Below are 20,000 nucleotides of genomic sequence, written 5' to 3'. Positions count from 1 at the left end.
AAGCAACAGCTTGAACAGTAAAAGACACATCTGCCTGTAGAGCCAGACTAATACTGATGATAGAAGATGGAAGGCAGTAGCTCTACATGGTCAATTTGAGGGGTTGTAGATATCCTGATAGATTATTTATTTATAAGTTTTAAATCTGATGTGCACATGTTGTTGTCTTGTTTCAGATCCTTGCATCGTGTGAACTCAAAATAAAACAAATAACAGATTCTGGGACTTTGGAGGCTTTGTAATATCACCATTAAAACATATTTGATAACATATTATTGAAATTATGACATAATTTAGAGTTTTTTATGCACACACACACACACACACACACACACACACACACACACACACACACACACACACACACACACACACACACACACACACACACACAGGATATGTCACTTCTGTCCGGAGGTTTTCAATAAAGAAGTAGAACGGCTTAAACAAATGTGTCATTACCGAAAAACCAGAAGGGGATTCGATGGTTGTTGTTCCTTGTTGAATAGATTTCTTCCTCCTGTATCTGAAAACATAGAGGGACATGATGTGGTTACACATGCCAGACCATCTCTGAAATGTATTTATTTAATCAAATGCACTTCTTATTCATTCACCTTAAAACTACGACGATTAAAATGATAATCATCAGGACAAATAGAGCAGGAACGAGGAACTTCAGGATGTCCAGATAGTTTCCTGTGGTTAGAAGAGGGAGCATCATATAGAGCTTGACCTTTGACCTTTGGCTACCAAAATCAAATCAGTTTCTCCTTGATTTTAATTGTGTGTTTGTGCGAAGGACGTAGGACATAGGACGTACGGACGGATAACCAGAAAACAAGTCTGATATAAACCTCCCACATGTCTCCTGAGCTATAAAACACACAGTTATAAGGCCTTGAAACTCACTCACGTTCAAACAGATGGACGGGATCAGACAAACTTTGGTCTACTTCATTTTGTGCGATGCAGTAGTAGACTCCTGACTGGTTTGAGTACACTGTGTGGTTTTGATGCTCGGACACAAGTTCATCCTTTTCCTCGCCCTGACTCTTCCTGTACCATGAGTAGAGGTGGACTGGGGGAAAGCTGTGACTGATGCAGCTCAGCATCACAGAGCTCCTCCCGTCAAGCTCCTGCTTCTCTGCCGACTCCATGATGTTTGTGTGTTTTGGAGAAACTAGCCGGGAAATTCAGGAGAAAAGACAACGTCATTTTCTGAACATCATCAAAGATCAAACATGAATAACACAACAACTGAAGTGACATTATTGCTGCTCTTTAAAGCCAGACTGAGAAGAATGTGGAACTTTTTTTCGCACCAGTTAATGGGCATTAAAACAATAAAAGATAAACAGACTTTAGATTCACCTGGTGAAACTTTACATTTTTTTCTCAGCAATTTCTCTTTGAAACAAACTACAGCCGCTGATTTTAGGTTACTGTTCCTTTTTTAACTTCAATATTTTTGATAAGGTTTGCTAAACATTATTTTGAATGACATCACATTGTGGAGTAATGTTTTCTTCTTTTTGGAACCAGCACGTCTGATCAGTATTTACTTTATACGCAGTAATGTAGAATATATCCTCCTTGTTTATCCATTCACCATCACAAGTGCATCATTCTACTCACATCTGACTTTAACCTCAGCTGGCTGTGACTTTCCACTTCCAATGTCATTGGTGGCTTCACAGCTGTACAGTCCACTGTCAGAGGGACTGGCTGAATTCACCCTGAAGGTCTGAGTCTGAGTCTGTTGGACGATTTCCTCTCTCCCATCAGTCGTCTTCCTCCAGGTGACAGAGCTCACTGGTGGGTTGGACTCGGCAGTACAGCTCAGTGTCAACAACACATTTTCCTTCACATCAAGACCAGGATTGGCTTGAACTGTCACATGTTTGGGACTGTCTGCAGTAACCAACAATATAGAAAACAGAGAACTGTCAGATTTAACCACTGTCCAATATAATGGTCTTTATAATATAGAGTGATCCTGCATAATATATGTTTTTTATTTCATCAGGGTGTAAATCAAGGTAAGTTTGGAGACAGTGGACTAGGGAGCACAATAACATGCAAACCTGTGAAAACAATACATTGCATTACACAATTACACCACAAATTATACTATAAGAAAACTTATAACTGCTTAAAGTCACAAGGCTTCAATTTCACAGAATTATACTTTACTCTGGTGGAAGAATTACAGAGATTTAAGTACTTTAGGTCATTCATTTCTCAGTTGCTATTGTTTCAACTGTCAGAAGTAATAATTAATTTAAAAAACTGGACCACTGAAAAAATACATGAGAAAAATGTACTTTTGCATCGATAGTTTTTTAAAGGAAGTTTTGGTTTGATCTGTTTGGATGAAAAAAAAAGTGGCAGCTGGAGTAAGTCGTCGGGGCAGGATTGGCATCGGTGTCACAGGTTAATGTGAGAGAACCACCAACTTTCACTTGGTTATCAGAAGAGCCACTGACAGAAATGCTCGTCTTCCTCGACTTATCTGGAAAAAGGACCCAAGTGAAATGACCTTTATCTCAACAACAGGTGAATCTGAAACAGAAGATTCTTTCAGGTTAATTCACAACCCAGATAGCACACGGATGTGGGCCACTTCAGGCAATGATCCGGCACTTCTGGTCTTCTCCTGGCCCAGGACAAATCTGGACCAAGACACTTGCTATGTGAGTGACGGTCCACTAAGAATGTAATATTGTGAATATTATGCAGAAGATTTTAGTTCAGAATTCAAATTAAATCAATACATGAAGATAAAGTTGGAGGACAAAGCTTTTGAAACAAGAGTCCTGAGGCTCTGAAACAGCCTGAACGAGGACAGACAGCAGACTGAGTCAGGAGCTGACAACAAACTTTCATCTTACTTCATTCACTGATTTTACTTGGGTCTAGTTTTTATTCTTTTATGACAGATTTTGATGATGATGATGATGTGTTTCTACTTTATTTGTTATTTGGGAAGCACTTTGTAACGTTGTTTTGAGAAGTGCTATTTGAATTAATCAAGTTATGACAACAGGCCACTTCAGTCATGTTGAAATAGACGTTTTCAGTTCAAAGAAATGTTGGATAAGTTTAATGAATGAATTAATTTACACCATAGTTAAAAGAACCCTGTGGTGTTTTTGACATTGTGGAGTAATGTTTTCTTCTTTTTGGAACCAGCACATCTGATCAGTATTTACTTTATACGCAGTAATGTTGAATATATACCCGGACGACCTGCTCACTTATCAGTCTCTTCTCTCCTCTTTCTCTGCCTCTATTTCCACAGCCAAAAGCATTTTTTACCAAACTACAATTCAATCCTCATTTTCTAACCCCAAAAAACTATTCTCCATCTTTTCCAACCTCCTTGACCCCCCCAGTCCCCCTCCTCCTTCCTCCCTTCTACCAAGCCACTTTGTCAACTAATTTAAAAAAAAGATAGATGACATACGCTCCTCATTTTCTAATCCTCCTTCTATAACTACACTTCCATCAACTGCATCTTCATCCCCTTCGCTTTCTTCTTTCACCCCCCTGTCTCCCAATCAAGTTCTTACCTTGGGAACCTCCGCCCGCCCGACCACCTGCCCCCTTGATCCCATCCCATCTCACATTCTCCAGTCTATCGCTCCTGACCTTCTTCCTTTTCTCACCCATCTTATCAACACTTCCCTGTCAACTGGCTGTTTCCCTAACTCTCTGAAGGAGGCAAGAGTAAATCCTCTCCTGAAGAAACCCACCCTCGACCCGTATGAAGTAAATAACAACAGACCTGTCTCTCTTCTTCCCTTTGTTTCCAAAACTCTCGAGCGCGCTATCTTTAATCAACTCTCCTCCTATCTCCACCATAACAACCTTCTTGACCCTCACCAGTCTGGTTTCAAGGCAGGCCACTCAACTGAGACTGCCCTCCTTGCTGTCTCTGAGCAACTTCACACTGCTAGAGCAGCCTCTCTCTCCTCTGTCCTTATCCTTCTAGACCTCTCTGCTGCATTTGACACAGTGAACCACCAGATCCTTACTTCCTCCCTTCAGGACCTGGGTGTCTCAGGCTCTGCTCTCTCCCTGCTCTCATCCTACCTCAATGACCGCACTTACCGGGTAACTTGGAGAGGATCTGTGTCTGAACCTTGTCCTCTCACTACTGGAGTCCCTCAAGGTTCCGTCCTGGGTCCCCTCCTCTTCTCTCTGTACACCAGCTCTCTCGGCTCTGTCATTCACTCACATGGCTTTTCCTACCATAGCTATGCTGATGACACCCAACTAATCCTCTCTTTTCCCCAATCTGAAACACAGGTAGCAGCACGAATCTCTGCCTGTCTGACTGACATCTCTCAGTGGATGTCTGCACACCACCTGAAAATTAACCTTGACAAGACTGAACTACTTTTCCTTCCAGGGAAAGACTCTCCCACCCATGACCTGACCATTAACTTTGACAACTCCGTGTTAACCCCCACTCAGACTGCTAGGAACCTGGGTGTGACACTCGACAGTCAACTCTCCCTTACTGCCAACATTACTGTAACAACACGTTCCTGTAGATTCATGCTGTACAACATCAGGAGAATACGCCACCTTCTCACTCAGAAGGCGGTGCAGGTTCTGGTCCAGGCCCTGGTCATCTCACGCCTAGACTATTGTAACTCCCTCCTGGCAGGTCTACCTGCTAGTGCCATCCGACCTCTGCAGCTCATCCAGAATGCAGCAGCTCGACTGGTCTTTAACCTAAATTCACTCACACTACTCCGCTCCCCTGCTCCCTTCACTGGTTACCGGTGGCTGCCCGCATCCGTTTCAAAACATTAGTACTTGCGTACCGTGCTGCGAACGGATCGGGTCCAGTCTACATCCAGGACATGGTCAAACGTTACACCCCAGCCCGTTCACTCCGCTCTGCTTCGGCCAATCGGCTTGTTGCTCCCTCACTGCGAGCTAAACACTCATCAAAATCACGACTGTTTGCTGTCCTGGCTCCTAAATGGTGGAATGAGCTCCCCATGGACATCCGGACATCAGAAAGTTTACACATCTTCCGCCGCAAACTAAAAACAGACCTCTTCCGACTATACCTTGAATACAATTTTAAACTAACAATTTAGTAGCACCTAAATGGCACTTACTTATAGCACTTTGTAGTTTTGCTTTTTTGAAGAAATTGTACTTTCTTGATTCTTGTTGTTCTAGGTTTGTACCCTCATGGTTGAATGCACTTATAGTAAGTCGCTTTGGATAAAAGCGTCAGCTAAATGAAATGTAATGTAATGTAATCCTCCTTGTTTATCCATTCACCATCACAAGTGCATCATTCTACTCACATCTGACTTTAACCTCAGCTGGCTGTGACTTTCCTCTTCCAATGTAATTGTTGGCTTCACAGCTGTACAGTCCACTGTCAGAGGGACTGGCTGAATTCACCCTGAAGGTCTGAGTCTGAGTCTGTTGGACAATTTCCTCTCTCCCATCAGTCGTCTTCATCCAGGTGACAGAGCTCACTGGTGGGTTGGACTCGGCAGTACAGCTCAGTGTCAACGACACATTTTCCTTCACATCAAGACCAGGATTGGCTTGAACTGTCACATGTTTGGGACTGTCTGCAGTAACCAACAATATAGAAAACAGAGAACTGTCAGATTTAATCACTGTCCAATATTGTTTCAACTAGAAGTAATAACAAATAAAAAAAAATGGACGACTGCAAAAATACATGAGAAAATGAATTTTAATCGATAGTTTTTTTATGGAAAGTTTTGGTTTGATCTGTTTGGTTAAAAAACTAAAGTTTTCACTTGGTTATTACTTTCACTTGGTTATCAGAAGAGCCACTGACAGAAATGCTCGTCTTCCTCGGCTTATCTGGAAAAAGGACCCAAGTAAAATGACCTTTATCTCAACAACAGGTGAATCTGAAACAGAAGATTCTTTCAGGTTAATTCACAACCCAGATAGCACACGGATGTGGGCCACTTCAGGCAATGATCCGGCACTTCTGGTCTTCTCGTGGCCCAGGACAAATCTGGACCAAGACACTTGCTATGTGAGTGACGTCCACTAAGAATCAATAAAATGAATTCATCAACTTACATTTAACAGTGACTTTAATACTCTAGGATATAGGCGACTTGACTGAGAAACTATGTAGAGTGAAGCTATAGCCAAACTGCTCGAGAGTCATAACTGATCTAGAATAGTTCAACCATCGACTAAAAGTGAAGCCAAAGTGTCTAGATTGCCCCCTGGTGCCTGACTGCGGTATAAATCTCACCCTCTGAATTTTAGTGAATGGGACATGGACCAAACTAAAATGTCAAAATTCACATCAACTAAAATGATCTCAAAGATGGATTCTGTAATTTTTATCACTTATGTTTGTTCAAATGTTCATTTTTCATGTACGTTTGGTTATTAATTATATTTCCTCCCGGAGGAGCCTTGGTTGCTCGGGGCATGAAGGACACATTTGTCTACTCATTGTAATTTTATGTATATTCTGAAATGTATTTTAATATTCAGATTTTTATTGTAAATACCTTCAACGGGATTTCCAGGGTCACTTGTAGAAACATCTGTCGGTGAAAACACAAGTGGAGAAGTGAGTTAATCTTTCATGCAAATGTTGGAAAAAATATAAAACATTGTTTTCAAAGTGGAGAAATAAAATCCTTACGTTTTATTAGGGCCAGAAAAACCAACCACATGACTGTCTGAGTCTCCATCTCACTACAACTGGATTTCTGAAACAAATAAAAACTGAAAAGTGGATAAAAACATCTTAAGATCACAGAACTTTTTCTTTTTACTGTAAAACGTGTGATCAAAGTTATTTTTCAGCTTGTCTCAGAATTTCCTTCTTCCTCTCTTCATTTCTTTTACTGACATTGAGAGTTGTCTTTGTTTTGTTCCTCATTTCAAGATGGTTGTGAACTTGTAGTTTGAAAACACATAAGTCATCTCACCTCTACGCAGAATTTGTCATTTATTAAAGGAAATTAAATGTAGTTATTTTACAATGGAATATTTGGGCCACATGTTTTTGTTAATCCCAGAGTTCAGTTTCTTTTTTAATAACTAAAATATTGTTTTTTTTCTGTTTTCTGTTTTAATTTTATTTGACATTAGCTACTTGTTCAAATCACTTTTATTGAAAGAAACCCCAGAACACATATAAAATACTTTGACTGCAAACATAACATTTGAACCTTTTAGTCTGAAATATACTGTTTAAAAAGTCATATCTGGCTCTTTGGGTTCATCTCAGTCTTCAGGGAACTACGACATCTGAAACTGATGTTGGAGTTTTCATTTGGAAAAAAGTATTTCAACTGAATGGAAGAAAAAGGGTTTTAAATTATTATTATTATTATTATTATTATTATTTTTAAGTGATCTGGATTCAAATTTTATTCAGAAAAAAAATATCTTGTTTCATCCACAAAAAATACAGTTTGTAATCAGTGTATATACTGTAAACAAAACTTCTGAAACACTATATTTTACTCTCGTAGATTAACATCATGAGGAGATAAATAACCATAGAAGCTTGTTCTTACCTCAGAGGACCCACTTGTATCAGTCTGTCGCACACAGCCTCACTCCGAGAATGAGACTTTACAGAAAAAGGAAGTGTTCACACTTTGAAAGGGGATGCAAAAAAATAATTTGCAACCCCTATCATGCAAGCCAGAAAACAGCTTCTTGTAGGTGTTGTGATTACAGTGATAGCGTTCGCAGCTTCTCACAGTATATGCACACAGATGCATTTCCTCCCACTTCCTCTTTTTGTCGTTGTTTTTTGCAAAGTCTGGTTAATCGACACAGAGCAGTTTACAGTACTACATATTGATTTGGAGAATTTATGCTCACATAGTATTCACAGTGTCTCTATTTAAAACGTCATCTAACAAGGTGAAAATGTATCAAAAGGGTTTTTACAAGCCCTTTAAGTCTCGGGGGTTCCACGCCTCGCTGTCGGGCCAGTCGCTCGACTGATTTGTCATCCAGGCACAGAGATAACTGCTTTCGTCAGGATCCGCACTGCTACACTCGAGTCCACCATAGAAGCCACCAGGGGGACGGGAATGGCAGACATCCCACCAGATAGTGATGCAGCGGCCCATACCAGAGCTTTGAAGGCCTCCTTTTTCTGGGTGACCAGGGCTGAGGTGAGCGTCGGGAGAGCCAAGAGAAGGGCTTGGGCTCGGATCTCTGGAAGGTCTTTGCCCAAGTCGTCCAACAGACAAGGGAAGTCAGACTTCTCCAGGGTGGAGGGTCTGACCACGTAGACTTTAGGCTGCGTCACACCCTGCGACCTCAGTGTTTCCAGACTGGCTTTCCTCTTCTCTGCCAGGTTCTTCTCTGGATCTCCCACCGAAGCCAAGAGAACCCAGTACACCGTTTGTCTCTATCCATGTATCCCTCAGGTTCGAATGGGGAGGTGTCGGGCACAGGCGGCAGGTCCCACAGGCGAAAGTCAGGGTGTTTAGGGTCAGGGTAGCCTGCCACGTCCTCTGAGGCCACGGGGGTCGAAGCAGGAGCCGCCCCCTCATCCCCAGGTCCGAGGCCACGGAGGGAGTTGATGAAGGAGTCTTTTCCATCACCGCGGTTTCCCACCACAGCCAAGTTGATCCTACTGATCAAGAGATCTTCCACCGCGTCCCTGACATCTGATAACTTATTGCTGTCTATGGATTCTTTCAGGGTCTCAAGGAAGCTCAGGCCTTTGAAAACATCAGCCATTTCTGCAGAGAGACAGAGTGAATTATTACAAGAGTCACAACAGGTCCTTTGATAAAGAACAGATATGATGGATACTATCTATCATCTATCGACTAATTCCACTAATCTCTCTCTATCTATTTAGTCTGTCTGTTGTTAAGGGCCCAAGGAAGTGCAGTGTGGAACTTGAACAATAGATAAAACAGGTGTCTTTGCAGTAATAATGATAAAGCATTAACTTAGAGGAAACCTGAACTAAAAAGTTAAATAATAATAATATATTAATGTTATATTCTTAAGCAGTACTGTTAGTGGTGGAAAGTAGACATGTAAATATACTCCAGAACTGTGCATTTCTTGTTTTTTAATTACACTTCCTCTCTACAACTTATGACCCTTCACATGTCTTCAGTTGTTCAGGAGAGCAGGACACAGACAAATACCTTCATCTGAAGTAAAGTAATCAGCTCCATGCAGGTCTGGACCTCGGTATTATTTAAAAATGTGTGTATGTGGGCGGTGGGTGAGTGAGTAGGAGGTGGAGTGGATCATCTTCTCGTGAATATACAATGTAACGTAGTGTTAACGTCTCCTGCTCGACCTCCAGACCGGAGTCGGTGACGTACAGGGGAGATGTCTGTTCTCCTCCCTGGCTGAAGACGCTTCTCGCTTCAGGGTTCACACCCTTCACTTTTTGCAGCAGTAGAGAAATAACGGAGGACACTTCTTCTTGCCTGGAGAAGATGTTGTATTTATTTTCCAACACACTGTAACTTACACTGTCCATCTTTATACTTTCTCTCCTCTCTCTCTCTCTCTCTCTCTTTCTCTCCTCTCTCTCTCTCTCTCTCTCTCTCTCTCTATCTCCCTCTCTCTCTCTCTCTCTCTCTCTCTCTCTCTCTCTCTCTCTCTCTCTTCACCACTCACTCTCTTAAACACATGAAGCACTTTCTTAAAGGAGCTGCTCTACTCTTATAACACGAGGCCAATCAGTGAATTGACGGACAGAATCTACCCTGCACTGTTACAATGTAAATATATGAGCTGGGTTGTTGTGTTTCTTCACTGAGACTCAAATGAAGAGATTTCTTCAGACACACTTTCCTTTGGGAAGGCACAAGAGGCTGAAGTCAAGCCCAAGAGAGAAAGACAGAAAGGTGGTGATGATGAGAGAGAAGGACCAGTGTTCCCACTGTTCCCACCCAGGACAGAATCAGTGTTATATCTCTGTGCTGTTGAATACAAAGACTGTTCTGATCCTGTTCAAACAATGTAATAACCACATGTTCTTTGGCAAATAGAATGGAACTTACAGGCTCAAGGTAAATACACACCCAGCGGAGGTATCATAATAATATGGTATTTACTGTATCACACATTTTGCTTATGTGGATGCACTGTTTGAGACACGTTTCTATAGTTTAAATACAAAATGATGCAAACTCAAACACAATGGTAAGTCATGTATGCTATTGTCCACTGACATGGTTTTGAAGCTACTGTTAACCAATAGCTGCTCCAAACATCTTAAAATGTGCATATTTAGATCGGGGATACTGCCCTCCGGCTACGGGCCTGGCTCCATGGCAACTAAAATACTTACTCATTGATGTACCTGTCTGAAAATGTAATAACGTATCTAATAATATCCTAATGTCTCAGAATTTGTACCTTTACTTTGGATACTCAAGAGTTTAAGTTCAGGATATAGTCATATACTTGATTTTATTTTACTTATTACTTAACTCAAGTAAATCTAAGGTTTACATGGTCCGTTAATAGAAATGCATCACATGATAATGTCCATTTCATGACGCAATGCGTTTTGTGTGTACATGCATTCTTCAGAAACCCTTTCACGCTGTGACATGTTCACAAATCCAACAATAATGTCAATAAACTTTAAAGTTCATCATTTGTTCCAACATATTTCATTTTATTTTGAGCTACAGGATATTTACATTTCAGGTGTGTGGGTTTGGATTAAGTTCACAACACTGGAAAGGACAAAAAAAACATTCAGCAGTGATTCTCAGCATTTCTTGTCTAACTGCATGTCATTTATATATATAGATTATATAAAAAGTTATTAATACAATCATTTTACACTCAAATTATTTACATTTTAAGTTGCAAAATAAGGATTTTAACCGTTTATCCCTCACATTTTGCTACGTTCACTGTTTTCCTCAGAACCTTTAATTAACAGTTTCAAATATTAATATATTATATTTTAGCTCAGTAATGTAACTTCAGTGCCTTCTTGCTAACTAGTTTTAAAATACTCCTAATGGCAACACGGTTTAACACATGAACTCCTCAGACTCTCTGTGATGACTTCTTGTGAATATAAACTTCCTCAGGCCCGAGGTAGCTGTAAAAAGCAGGACGAGAACATCTCGGGTCAAATCCTGACGTCAGAGTAGGAACTCTCATCTTCGTCTGAGCTGCTGGAGTCTCTGTTGGTCGTCTAACGTCGGGGCCTCGCTGTGAATCTCACCTGTGAATAGTGGAGCTCCACTTCACCTTCACTGGTGTGGTCATCAAATAGATTTGGAGATGTTGGTGCACGTGCAGTTGCATTACTAATGTTTTCATAGTCCTGCAGGCTCTCTGGTTCATTCTAGGATGAGAGTGGAGGTAGTTTATAGATTATTTGTGTGAGAATTTCAATAAAATTCATACAAAACTCACATCTGATTCTTTCATGACTTGCAGACATTTTCCTTGATTTAATTGTTTTGTTTGTTGCACAGAATAAATGGGTAAAGGGGAGGTTTCATCTCCTGACGATTTTTGTTTCCTCTAACCACATGATTATCAAGCAGCAACTGAATCGCTTCACTCATGCTCTAAAATGGATGCTGTACAGGTTGTCTTATAATTACTAGCCCCAGTATACTGAGATATAAGTGCACTGATAGACAGCTACTGACAGGGAAAACAGTGAGGGCAGGATATGGAAGTACAAGGAGGGAAAAGCAACAGCTTGAACAGTAAGAGACACATCTGCCTGTAGAGCCAGACTAATACTGATGATAGAAGATGGAAGGCAGTAGCTCTACATGGTCAATTTGAGGGGTTGTAGATATCCTGATACATTATTTTATTTATAATTTTTAATTCTAATGTGCACATGTTGTTGTCTTATTTCAGATCCTTGCATCGTGTGAACTCAAAATAAAACAAATAACACATTCTGGGACTTTGGAGGCTTTGTAATATCACCATTAAAACATATTTGATAACATATTATTGAAATTATGACATAATTTAGAGTTTTTAGAAGAATTAGTAGTTTTACAGCTGTAACAGGTCAGAAGTGATGAAGCAGAGGCTTAAATATCCTGAATCTTATACCTAAACTCTCCATAATCACTGTTTCCTACGATTTCCAATATACAAATAGCCAATTAGAAATAGATTTTGAAGTTTCAACAACTGGTAGTTAAATATTTTTTTAAATCTATTGTGTTAAGACAAGGTTCTGACAACAGGCCACCATGACCAGACACATTGAATTAAATTCTTTTTAATATAAATCTTCTTGAGTTTTACTAAAGTCTCCATATATGATTGTTTTAACTTGTTGTTACACACACACACACACACACACACACACACACACACACACCACACACACACACACACACCACACCACCCACACACACACACACACACACACACACACACACACACACACACACACACACACACACACACACACACACACACACACACACACACACACACACACACACAAGATGAGTCACTTCTGTCCAGATGTTTTCAATAAAGAAGTAGAACGGCTTAAACAAATGTGTCATTACCGAAAAACCAGAAGGGGATTTGGTGTTTGTTGTTCCTTGTTGAACAGATTTCCTCCAGTATCTGAAAACATAGAGGGACATGATGTGGTTAAACATGCCAGACCATCTCTGAAATGTATTTATTGAATTTGATCAAATGCACTTCTTATTCATTCACCTTAAATTCACAACAATTACACTGATAATCATCAGGAGAAGTAGAGCAATAACGAGGAACCTCAGGTTCTCCAGATAGTCTCCTGTGGTTAAAAGAGAGAGAGCATCATATAGACACTGAGTTGTGAACATGTAGAATTAGTTTAAACTTTATTCGATGTGCAGAGATTTATTTCAGACTGAACTAGAAATACTGTTCTGCAGTTGTTTACCTCCGCCAACCAAGATTCTGATGAGGCCACTGTGACCTTTGACCACTGATATCTAATCAGTTCACATCTTTGAATTCTCATCGAAAGTTGAGGAATTTCTCTAAAGGCAGTTTTGTAAAATGACTTTCAAGAGGCCAAAAAACGTGTTTTGTGAGGCCACTGTGACCTTGACCTTTGACCTTTGGCTACCAAATCAAATCAGTTACTTCTTGAGTCTAATTGTGTGTTTGTGCCAAATGTGAAAGGATTCCCTCAAGGCGTCACGTGGATATTGCTTTTACAAGGCAAAAATATGCTTTGTGAGTTCACAGCTTTGTGAGGACACAGTAACCATTGACCACCAAATTCTTATCATTTCAACCCTGAATCAAACTAAACATTTTCACTAAGTTTAAAGAAATTCACTCAAGACCTTCTTGAGATGTCACGTTCACAAACACAGGACGTACGGACGGACAACCAGAAAACATGTTCTGATATAAACCTCCCACATGTCTCCTGATCAATAAAACACACAGTTATAAGACCTTGAAATTCACTCACGTTCAAACAGACGGACGGGATCAGACAAACTTTGATCTACTTCATTTTCTGCGACGCAGTAGTAGACTCCTGGCTGGTTTGAGTACACTGTGTGGTTTTGATGCTCGGACACAAGCTTATCCTTTTCCTCGCCCTGACTCTTCCTGTACCATGAGTAGAGGTGGACTGGGGGAAAGCTGTGACTGATGCAGCTCAGCATCACGGAGCTCCTCCCGTCAAGCTCCTGCTTCTCTGACGACTCCGTGATGTTTGTGTGTTTTGGAGCAACTAGCCGGGAAATTCAGGAGAAAAGACAACGTCATTTTCTGAACATCATCAAAGATCAAACATGAATAACACAACGAATGAAGTGACATTATTGCTGCTCTTTAAAGCCAGACTGAGAAGAATGTGAAACTTTAAATGGGAGGATAAAACAGACAGACTTTAGATTCACCTGGTGAAACTTTACATTTTTTTCTCAGCAATTTCTCTTTGAAACAAACAACAGCCACTGATGTTAGGTTACTGTTCCTTTTTTAACTTCAATATTTTTTATCAGGTTTGCTAAACGTTATTTTGAATGACATCACATTGTGGAGTAATGTTTTCTTCTTTTTGGAACCAGCACGTCTGATCAGTATTTACTTTAGACGCAGTAATGTAGAATATATCCTCCTTGTTTATCCATTCACCATCACAAGTGCATCATTCTACTCACATCTGACTTTAACCTCAGCTGGCTGTGACTTTCCACTTCCAATGTCATTGGTGGCTTCACAGCTGTACAGTCCACTGTCAGAGGGACTGGCTGAATTCACCCTGAAGGTCTGAGTCTGAGTCTGTTGGATGATTTCCTCTCTCCCATCAGTCGTCTTCCTCCAGGTGACAGAGCTCACTGGTGGGTTGGACTCGGCAGTACAGCTCAGTGTCAACAACACATTTTCCTTCACATCAAGACCAGGATTGGCTTGAACTGTCACATGTTTGGGACTGTCTGCAGAAACCAACAATATAGAAAACAGAGAACTGTCAGATTTAACCACTGTCCAATATAATGGTCTTTATAATATAGAATGACCCTGAATAATACATGTTTTTTATCTCAACAGGGTTGAATTCATGGTTAATTTGTAGGTAGTGGACTAATTTATATAAGGGAGCACAATAACATGCAAACCTGTGAAAACGATACATTGCATTGCACAATTACACCACAAATTATACTATAAGAAAACTTACAACTGCTTAAAGTCACAAGGCTTCAATTTAACAGAATTATACTTTACTCTGGTGGAAGAATTACAGAGATTTAAGTAAAAGTAGAAATATCGCAGTACAAAAATACTCCATTACAAGTAATAGCCATGAATTCATAATTTAAATAAGCAGCACAGTAGTTTATCAGGAGTATTCATTAAGTGGCAGAGTGGCACCACGTAACATTACTGGATCATTATTATTGATAATTTATAGATTAAATGACTTTATATAGGGTCTGGTAGTTTATTGATATTTTCTAAGCTCTACAGTACTTAATCAAATAGACATATTTACTTTAGGTCATTCATTTCTCAGGTGCTATTGTTTCAACTGTCAGAAGTAATAGTTAATCAAAAAATACATGAGAAAAGCTACTTTTTCATAGAAAGATTTTTTTAAAGGAAAGTTTTGGTTTGATCTGTTTGGTTGAAAAAAAAGCCGCAGCTGAAACACTCACATTTCACCACCAACTCCTTCTGCTTGCTGTCCTTTGAGCCCTCACTGTTCTGGGCACGGCAGACGTACCAGCCAGCGTCGGCTGAAGTCACATTAATCTTGTGGTAGAGAGAGTTGATGGGTCGTGAATAAAGATTATTTTCAGTGATTATTACAGCCTGATTATTTGTGTTGGTCCTCGTCAAGGTGAGAGTTGACTGTGGGAAACTTTCAGCAGTGCAGTTGACGGTGATGGTCTGACCTTCTGTGACCTCAGAACTCATAGACAGTATAGGTTTAGTGGGCGGGTCTGTAGAGAGGAAGCAGAATCTTCTTTAAAGAAGGCACATTATGATTTTATAGTTTTTCTTCCCTCTAGTCTGTGTTACATAGGTTTATTGTAAATGTAAAAGTTCTGCAGAGCAAAAAATCCAACAAACAGTGGTAAAGGGAGCTCCTCTCCTGAAGCTCCTAAACTCCTCTTCATCAGTCCAGCTGCTACGATTTATTGTAATAAGACAAAGTTGGGAGACAAAGCTTTTGAAACAAGAGCCCTGAGGCTCTGAAACAGCCTGAACGAGGACAGACAGCAGACTGAGTCAGGAGCTGAAAACAAACTTTTATCTTACTTCATTCACTGATTTTACGTAGGTCTAGTTTTTATTCTTTTATTTATTCTTTTATGAACGATTTTTAATTTGTTTTTAAATTTATATTCATATTTTGATGTGTTTTTACTTTTTTAGTTATTTGGGAAGCACTTTGTAACGTTGTTTTGAGAAGTGCTATTTAAATAAATCAAGTTATGACAACAGGCCACTTTAGTCATGTTGAAATAGACGTTTTCAGTTCAAAGAAATGTTGGATAAGTTTAATAAATGAATTAATTTACACCATAGTTAAAAGAACCCTGTGGTGTTTCTGACATTGTGGAGTAATGTTTTCTTCTTTTTGGAACCAGCACGTCTGATCAGTATTTACTTTATACGCAGTAATGTAGAATATATCCTCCTTGTTTATCCATTCACCATCACAAGTGCATCATTCTACTCACATCTGACTTTAACCTCAGCTGGCTGTGACTTTCCACTTCCAATGTCATTGGTGGCTTCACAGCTGTACAGTCCACTGTCAGAGGGACTGGCTGAATTCACCCTGAAGGTCTGAGTCTGAGTCTGTTGGACGATTTCCTCTCTCCCATCAGTCATCTTCCTCCAGGTGACAGAGCTCACTGGTGGGTTGGACTCGGCAGTACAGCTCAGTGTCAACGACACATTTTCCTTCACATCAAGACCAGGATTGGCTTGAACTGTCACATGTTTGGGACTGTCTGCAGAAACCAACAATATAGAAAACAGAGAACTGTCAGATTTAACCACTGTCCAATATAATGGTCTTTATAATATAGAATGACCATGAATATTATATGTTTTTTATTTCATCAGGGTGTAAATCAAGGTAAGTTTGGAGACAGTGGACTAGGGAGCACAATAACATGCAAACCTGTGAAAACAATACATTGCATTACACAATTACACCACAAATTATACTATAAGAAAACTTACAACTGCTTAAAGTCACAAGGCTTCAATTTAACAGAATTATACTTTACTCTGGTGGAAGAATTACAGAGATTTAAGTACTTAAGGTCATTAATTTCTCAGGTGCTATTGTTTCAACTGTCAGAAGTAATAATTAATTTTAAAAACTGGACCACCGAAGAAATACATGAGAAAAATTTACTTTTGCATCAATAGTTTTTTTAAAGGAAAGTTTTGGTTTGATGTGTTTTGTTAAAAAATAAAGTGTCAGCTGAAGTAAGTCGTCGGGGCAGGATTGGCATCGGTGTCACAGGTTAACGTGAGAGAACGACCAACTTTCACTTGGTTATCAAAAGAGCCACTGACAGAAATGCTCGTCTTCCTCGGCTTATCTGGAAAAAGGACCCAAGTGAAATGACCTTTATCTCAACAACAGGTGAATCTGAAACAGAAGATTCTTTCAGGTTAATTCAAGACCCGGATAGCACACGGATGTGGGCCACTTCAGGCAATGATCCGGCACTTCTGGTCTTCTCCTGGCCCAGGACAAATCTGGACCAAGACACTTGCTATGTGAGTGACGGTCCACTAAGAATGTAATATTGTGAATACTATGAAGAAGATTCTAGTTCAGAATTCAAATTAAATCAATACACGAATGGGAAAGAGGTAAAATGACTGAAAATCACAGACACGCCACGAGCAGCCTGGTGACACTGGTGGACATTTGAGGATTGTGGGAGGATGGAGCCAATCCCCAGCTGACTCTGGCTCTGAGAGGTCTCCAGCGTATCACAGGGCCGACATCCAGAGACAAATATCCATTCACACAAATTAGAGTTGCCAATGAACTTCATCCCAATCTGCATGTCTTTGGACTGTGGGGCGAAGCTGGAGTACTGGGAGAGAACTCATGTAGACGGGGAGAACATACAAACTTAACAGAAAGATCACAGCAAAGTTGGGATTTGAACCAGCTGCCTTCTTAGAGTAATAATAATAATGATCATAACAGCAGGGTGTATTACCTAAAAGATAGAACATCAATAAAATGAATTCATCAACTTACATTTAACAGTGACTGTAATATTCTGGATCAAATATTTGTCTGTGTTGTCCTGTGTTTGGCATGAAAACACCCTCCCGTCATCCTCCCTGCTGGCTCTAAAGCTGAAGGTGGTTCTTTCCTTAACTTGATGAAAGTCTGTGGCCTGTGTCCGGTCGATCTGAGTCACATCTTGAATGTGAGGTTTTGAAGGACATGAACTTGAAGTGGAGCATGTGAGTGTGACCACGTTGGACTCCACCACGACAGCTGGTTCCTCAAAAGTGAGCGGGCATCGGTTTACTGAGAATATGAAAGCAAGAGAAATGTGATGATGCGTCTACACAAAAGCTAAAGTCTTATTGTACAGTGTCACTGAGAAGATGTTATTATAAAAGAAGCATTGATTTTGAAAGTTGTACCCGACTTGACTGGGAAACTATGTAGAGTGAAGCTATAGCCAAACTGCTCTAGAGTCATAACTGATCTAGAATAGTTCAAACCATCGACTTAAAGTGAAGCCAAAGTGTCTAGATCGCCACCTGCTGCCTGACTGTGGTATAAATCTCACGTACTGAATTTTAGTGAATGGGACATGGACCAAACTAAAAAGTCAAAATACACATCAACTCAAATGATCTCAAAGATGGATTCTGTAGTTTTTATCACTGGTGTTTGTTCAAATGTTCATTTTCATGTACGTTTGCTTATTAATTAATAAATTTCGTTGCTCGGGGCATGAAGGACACATTTGTCCACTAATTTTAATGTTATGTATATTCTGAAATGTATTTTAATTTTCAGATTTTTATTATACATACCTTCAACGTTGAGGGTCACTTCTTCAGATAACCATTGTTTCCTCCCTACGAATCTCAAAGAATACTTTCCGCTGTCACTTGTTCTCAGGTCACAGATCAAAATACTGCACAGTGGCTTCGACCAGGCAGAGTAACTATTCCTCCAACTTGAAGATGAAGAACCGATGTATTTCACTCTGCTTGCAAAGTCAGGACTGACCGGACGTGTCAAGGTATTTGTGCTGTAAATGACAGTGGTATTATAGTCTTCATCACTTTGGACCCATCGTCTATCTTTCATCCAAAACCAGTTTGCGTCATGATCATCAACATCTTCTGTGACTTGGCAATTAATTTCAGAGCAGGATCCCTCAGTAGCTGGCATCCCACCAGGTTCTAGTTTAAAGGGATTTTTAGGGTTACTTGTAGAAACATCTGTCAGTGAAAACACAAGTGGAGAAGTCAGTTAATCTTTAATGCAAATGTTGGAAAAAAACCTTGTTTTCAAAGTGGAGAAATAAAATCCTTACGTTTTATTAGGGCCAGAAAAACCAACCACGTGACTGTCTGAGCCTCCATCTCATGTGGAACTAAGTACAACTGGATTTCTGAAACAAATAAAAACTGAAAAGTGGATAAAAAAATCATAAGATCACAAAACTTTTTCTTTTTACTGTAAAATGTGTGATCAAAGTTCTTTTTCAGCTTGTGTCAGAATTTCCTTCTTCCTCATTTCATTTCTTTTACTGACATTGAGAGTTGTTTTTGTTTTGTTCCTCATTTCAAGATGGTTGTGAACTTGTGGTTTGAAAACACATAAGTCACCTCACCTCTACGCAGAATTTGTCATTTATTAAAGGAAATTAAATGTAGTTATTTTACAATGGAATATTTGTGCCACATGTTTTTGTTAATCCCAGAGTTCAGTTTCTTTTTTAATAACTAAAATATTGATTTTTTTTCTGTTTTCTGTTTTAATTTTATTTGACATTAGCTACTTGTTCAAATCACTTTTATTGAAAGAAACCCCAGAACACATATAAAATACTTTGACTGTAAACATAACAGTGTCTTTATTACATTTGAATTTTTGAACCTTTTAGTCTGAAATATACTGTTTAAAAAGTCATATCTGGCTCTTTGGGTTCATCTCAGTCTTCAGGGAACTACGACATCTGAAACTGATGTTGGAGTTTTCATTTGGAAAAAAGTATTTCAACTGAATGGAAGAAAAAGGGTTTTAAATTATTATTATTATTATTATTATTATTTTTAAGTGATCTGGATTCAAATTTTATTCAGAAAAAAATGATCTTTTTTCATCCACAAAAAATACAGTTTGTAATCAGTGTATATACTGTAAACAAAACTTCTGAAACACTATATTTTACTCTAGTAGATTAACATCATGAGGAGATAAATAACCATAGAAGCTTGTTCTTACCTCAGAGGACCCACTTGTA

At 39.5% G+C, this 20,000-nt stretch overlaps 1 protein-coding gene and 1 long non-coding RNA gene across 2 annotated transcripts in view; both read right to left on the bottom strand.

The window, feature by feature from the left end:
- Nucleotides 1-20,000, bottom strand: part of LOC117777400 (hemicentin-1-like) — a 1,765,934-nt gene that overhangs the window by 1,675,282 nt on the left and 70,652 nt on the right. The window contains exons 12-17 of the mRNA XM_034612162.1: nucleotides 16,206-16,481; nucleotides 15,174-15,461; nucleotides 14,175-14,450; nucleotides 5,337-5,612; nucleotides 1,639-1,914; nucleotides 917-1,183 (exon numbers count right to left, since the gene is read on the bottom strand). Coding sequence (XP_034468053.1) covers nucleotides 917-1,183; nucleotides 1,639-1,914; nucleotides 5,337-5,612; nucleotides 14,175-14,450; nucleotides 15,174-15,461; nucleotides 16,206-16,481 — 1,659 coding nt within the window. The remainder of the gene's footprint in view (nucleotides 1-916; nucleotides 1,184-1,638; nucleotides 1,915-5,336; nucleotides 5,613-14,174; nucleotides 14,451-15,173; nucleotides 15,462-16,205; nucleotides 16,482-20,000) is intronic.
- LOC117777474 lies at nucleotides 17,399-18,692 on the bottom strand. Its single transcript, XR_004616610.1, has 3 exons — nucleotides 18,559-18,692; nucleotides 17,762-18,040; nucleotides 17,399-17,629 (listed from the first exon to the last, which is right to left on the bottom strand). It is a non-coding gene; the product is annotated as an uncharacterized LOC117777474 (long non-coding RNA).

Source organism: Hippoglossus hippoglossus, chromosome 16 (assembly GCF_009819705.1).
Source record: "Hippoglossus hippoglossus isolate fHipHip1 chromosome 16, fHipHip1.pri, whole genome shotgun sequence".
Classification (NCBI taxonomy): domain Eukaryota; kingdom Metazoa; phylum Chordata; class Actinopteri; order Pleuronectiformes; family Pleuronectidae; genus Hippoglossus; species Hippoglossus hippoglossus.
Note: the sequence above shows the minus strand (reverse complement) of the source record. Positions and strands in the feature narration are given on the sequence as shown.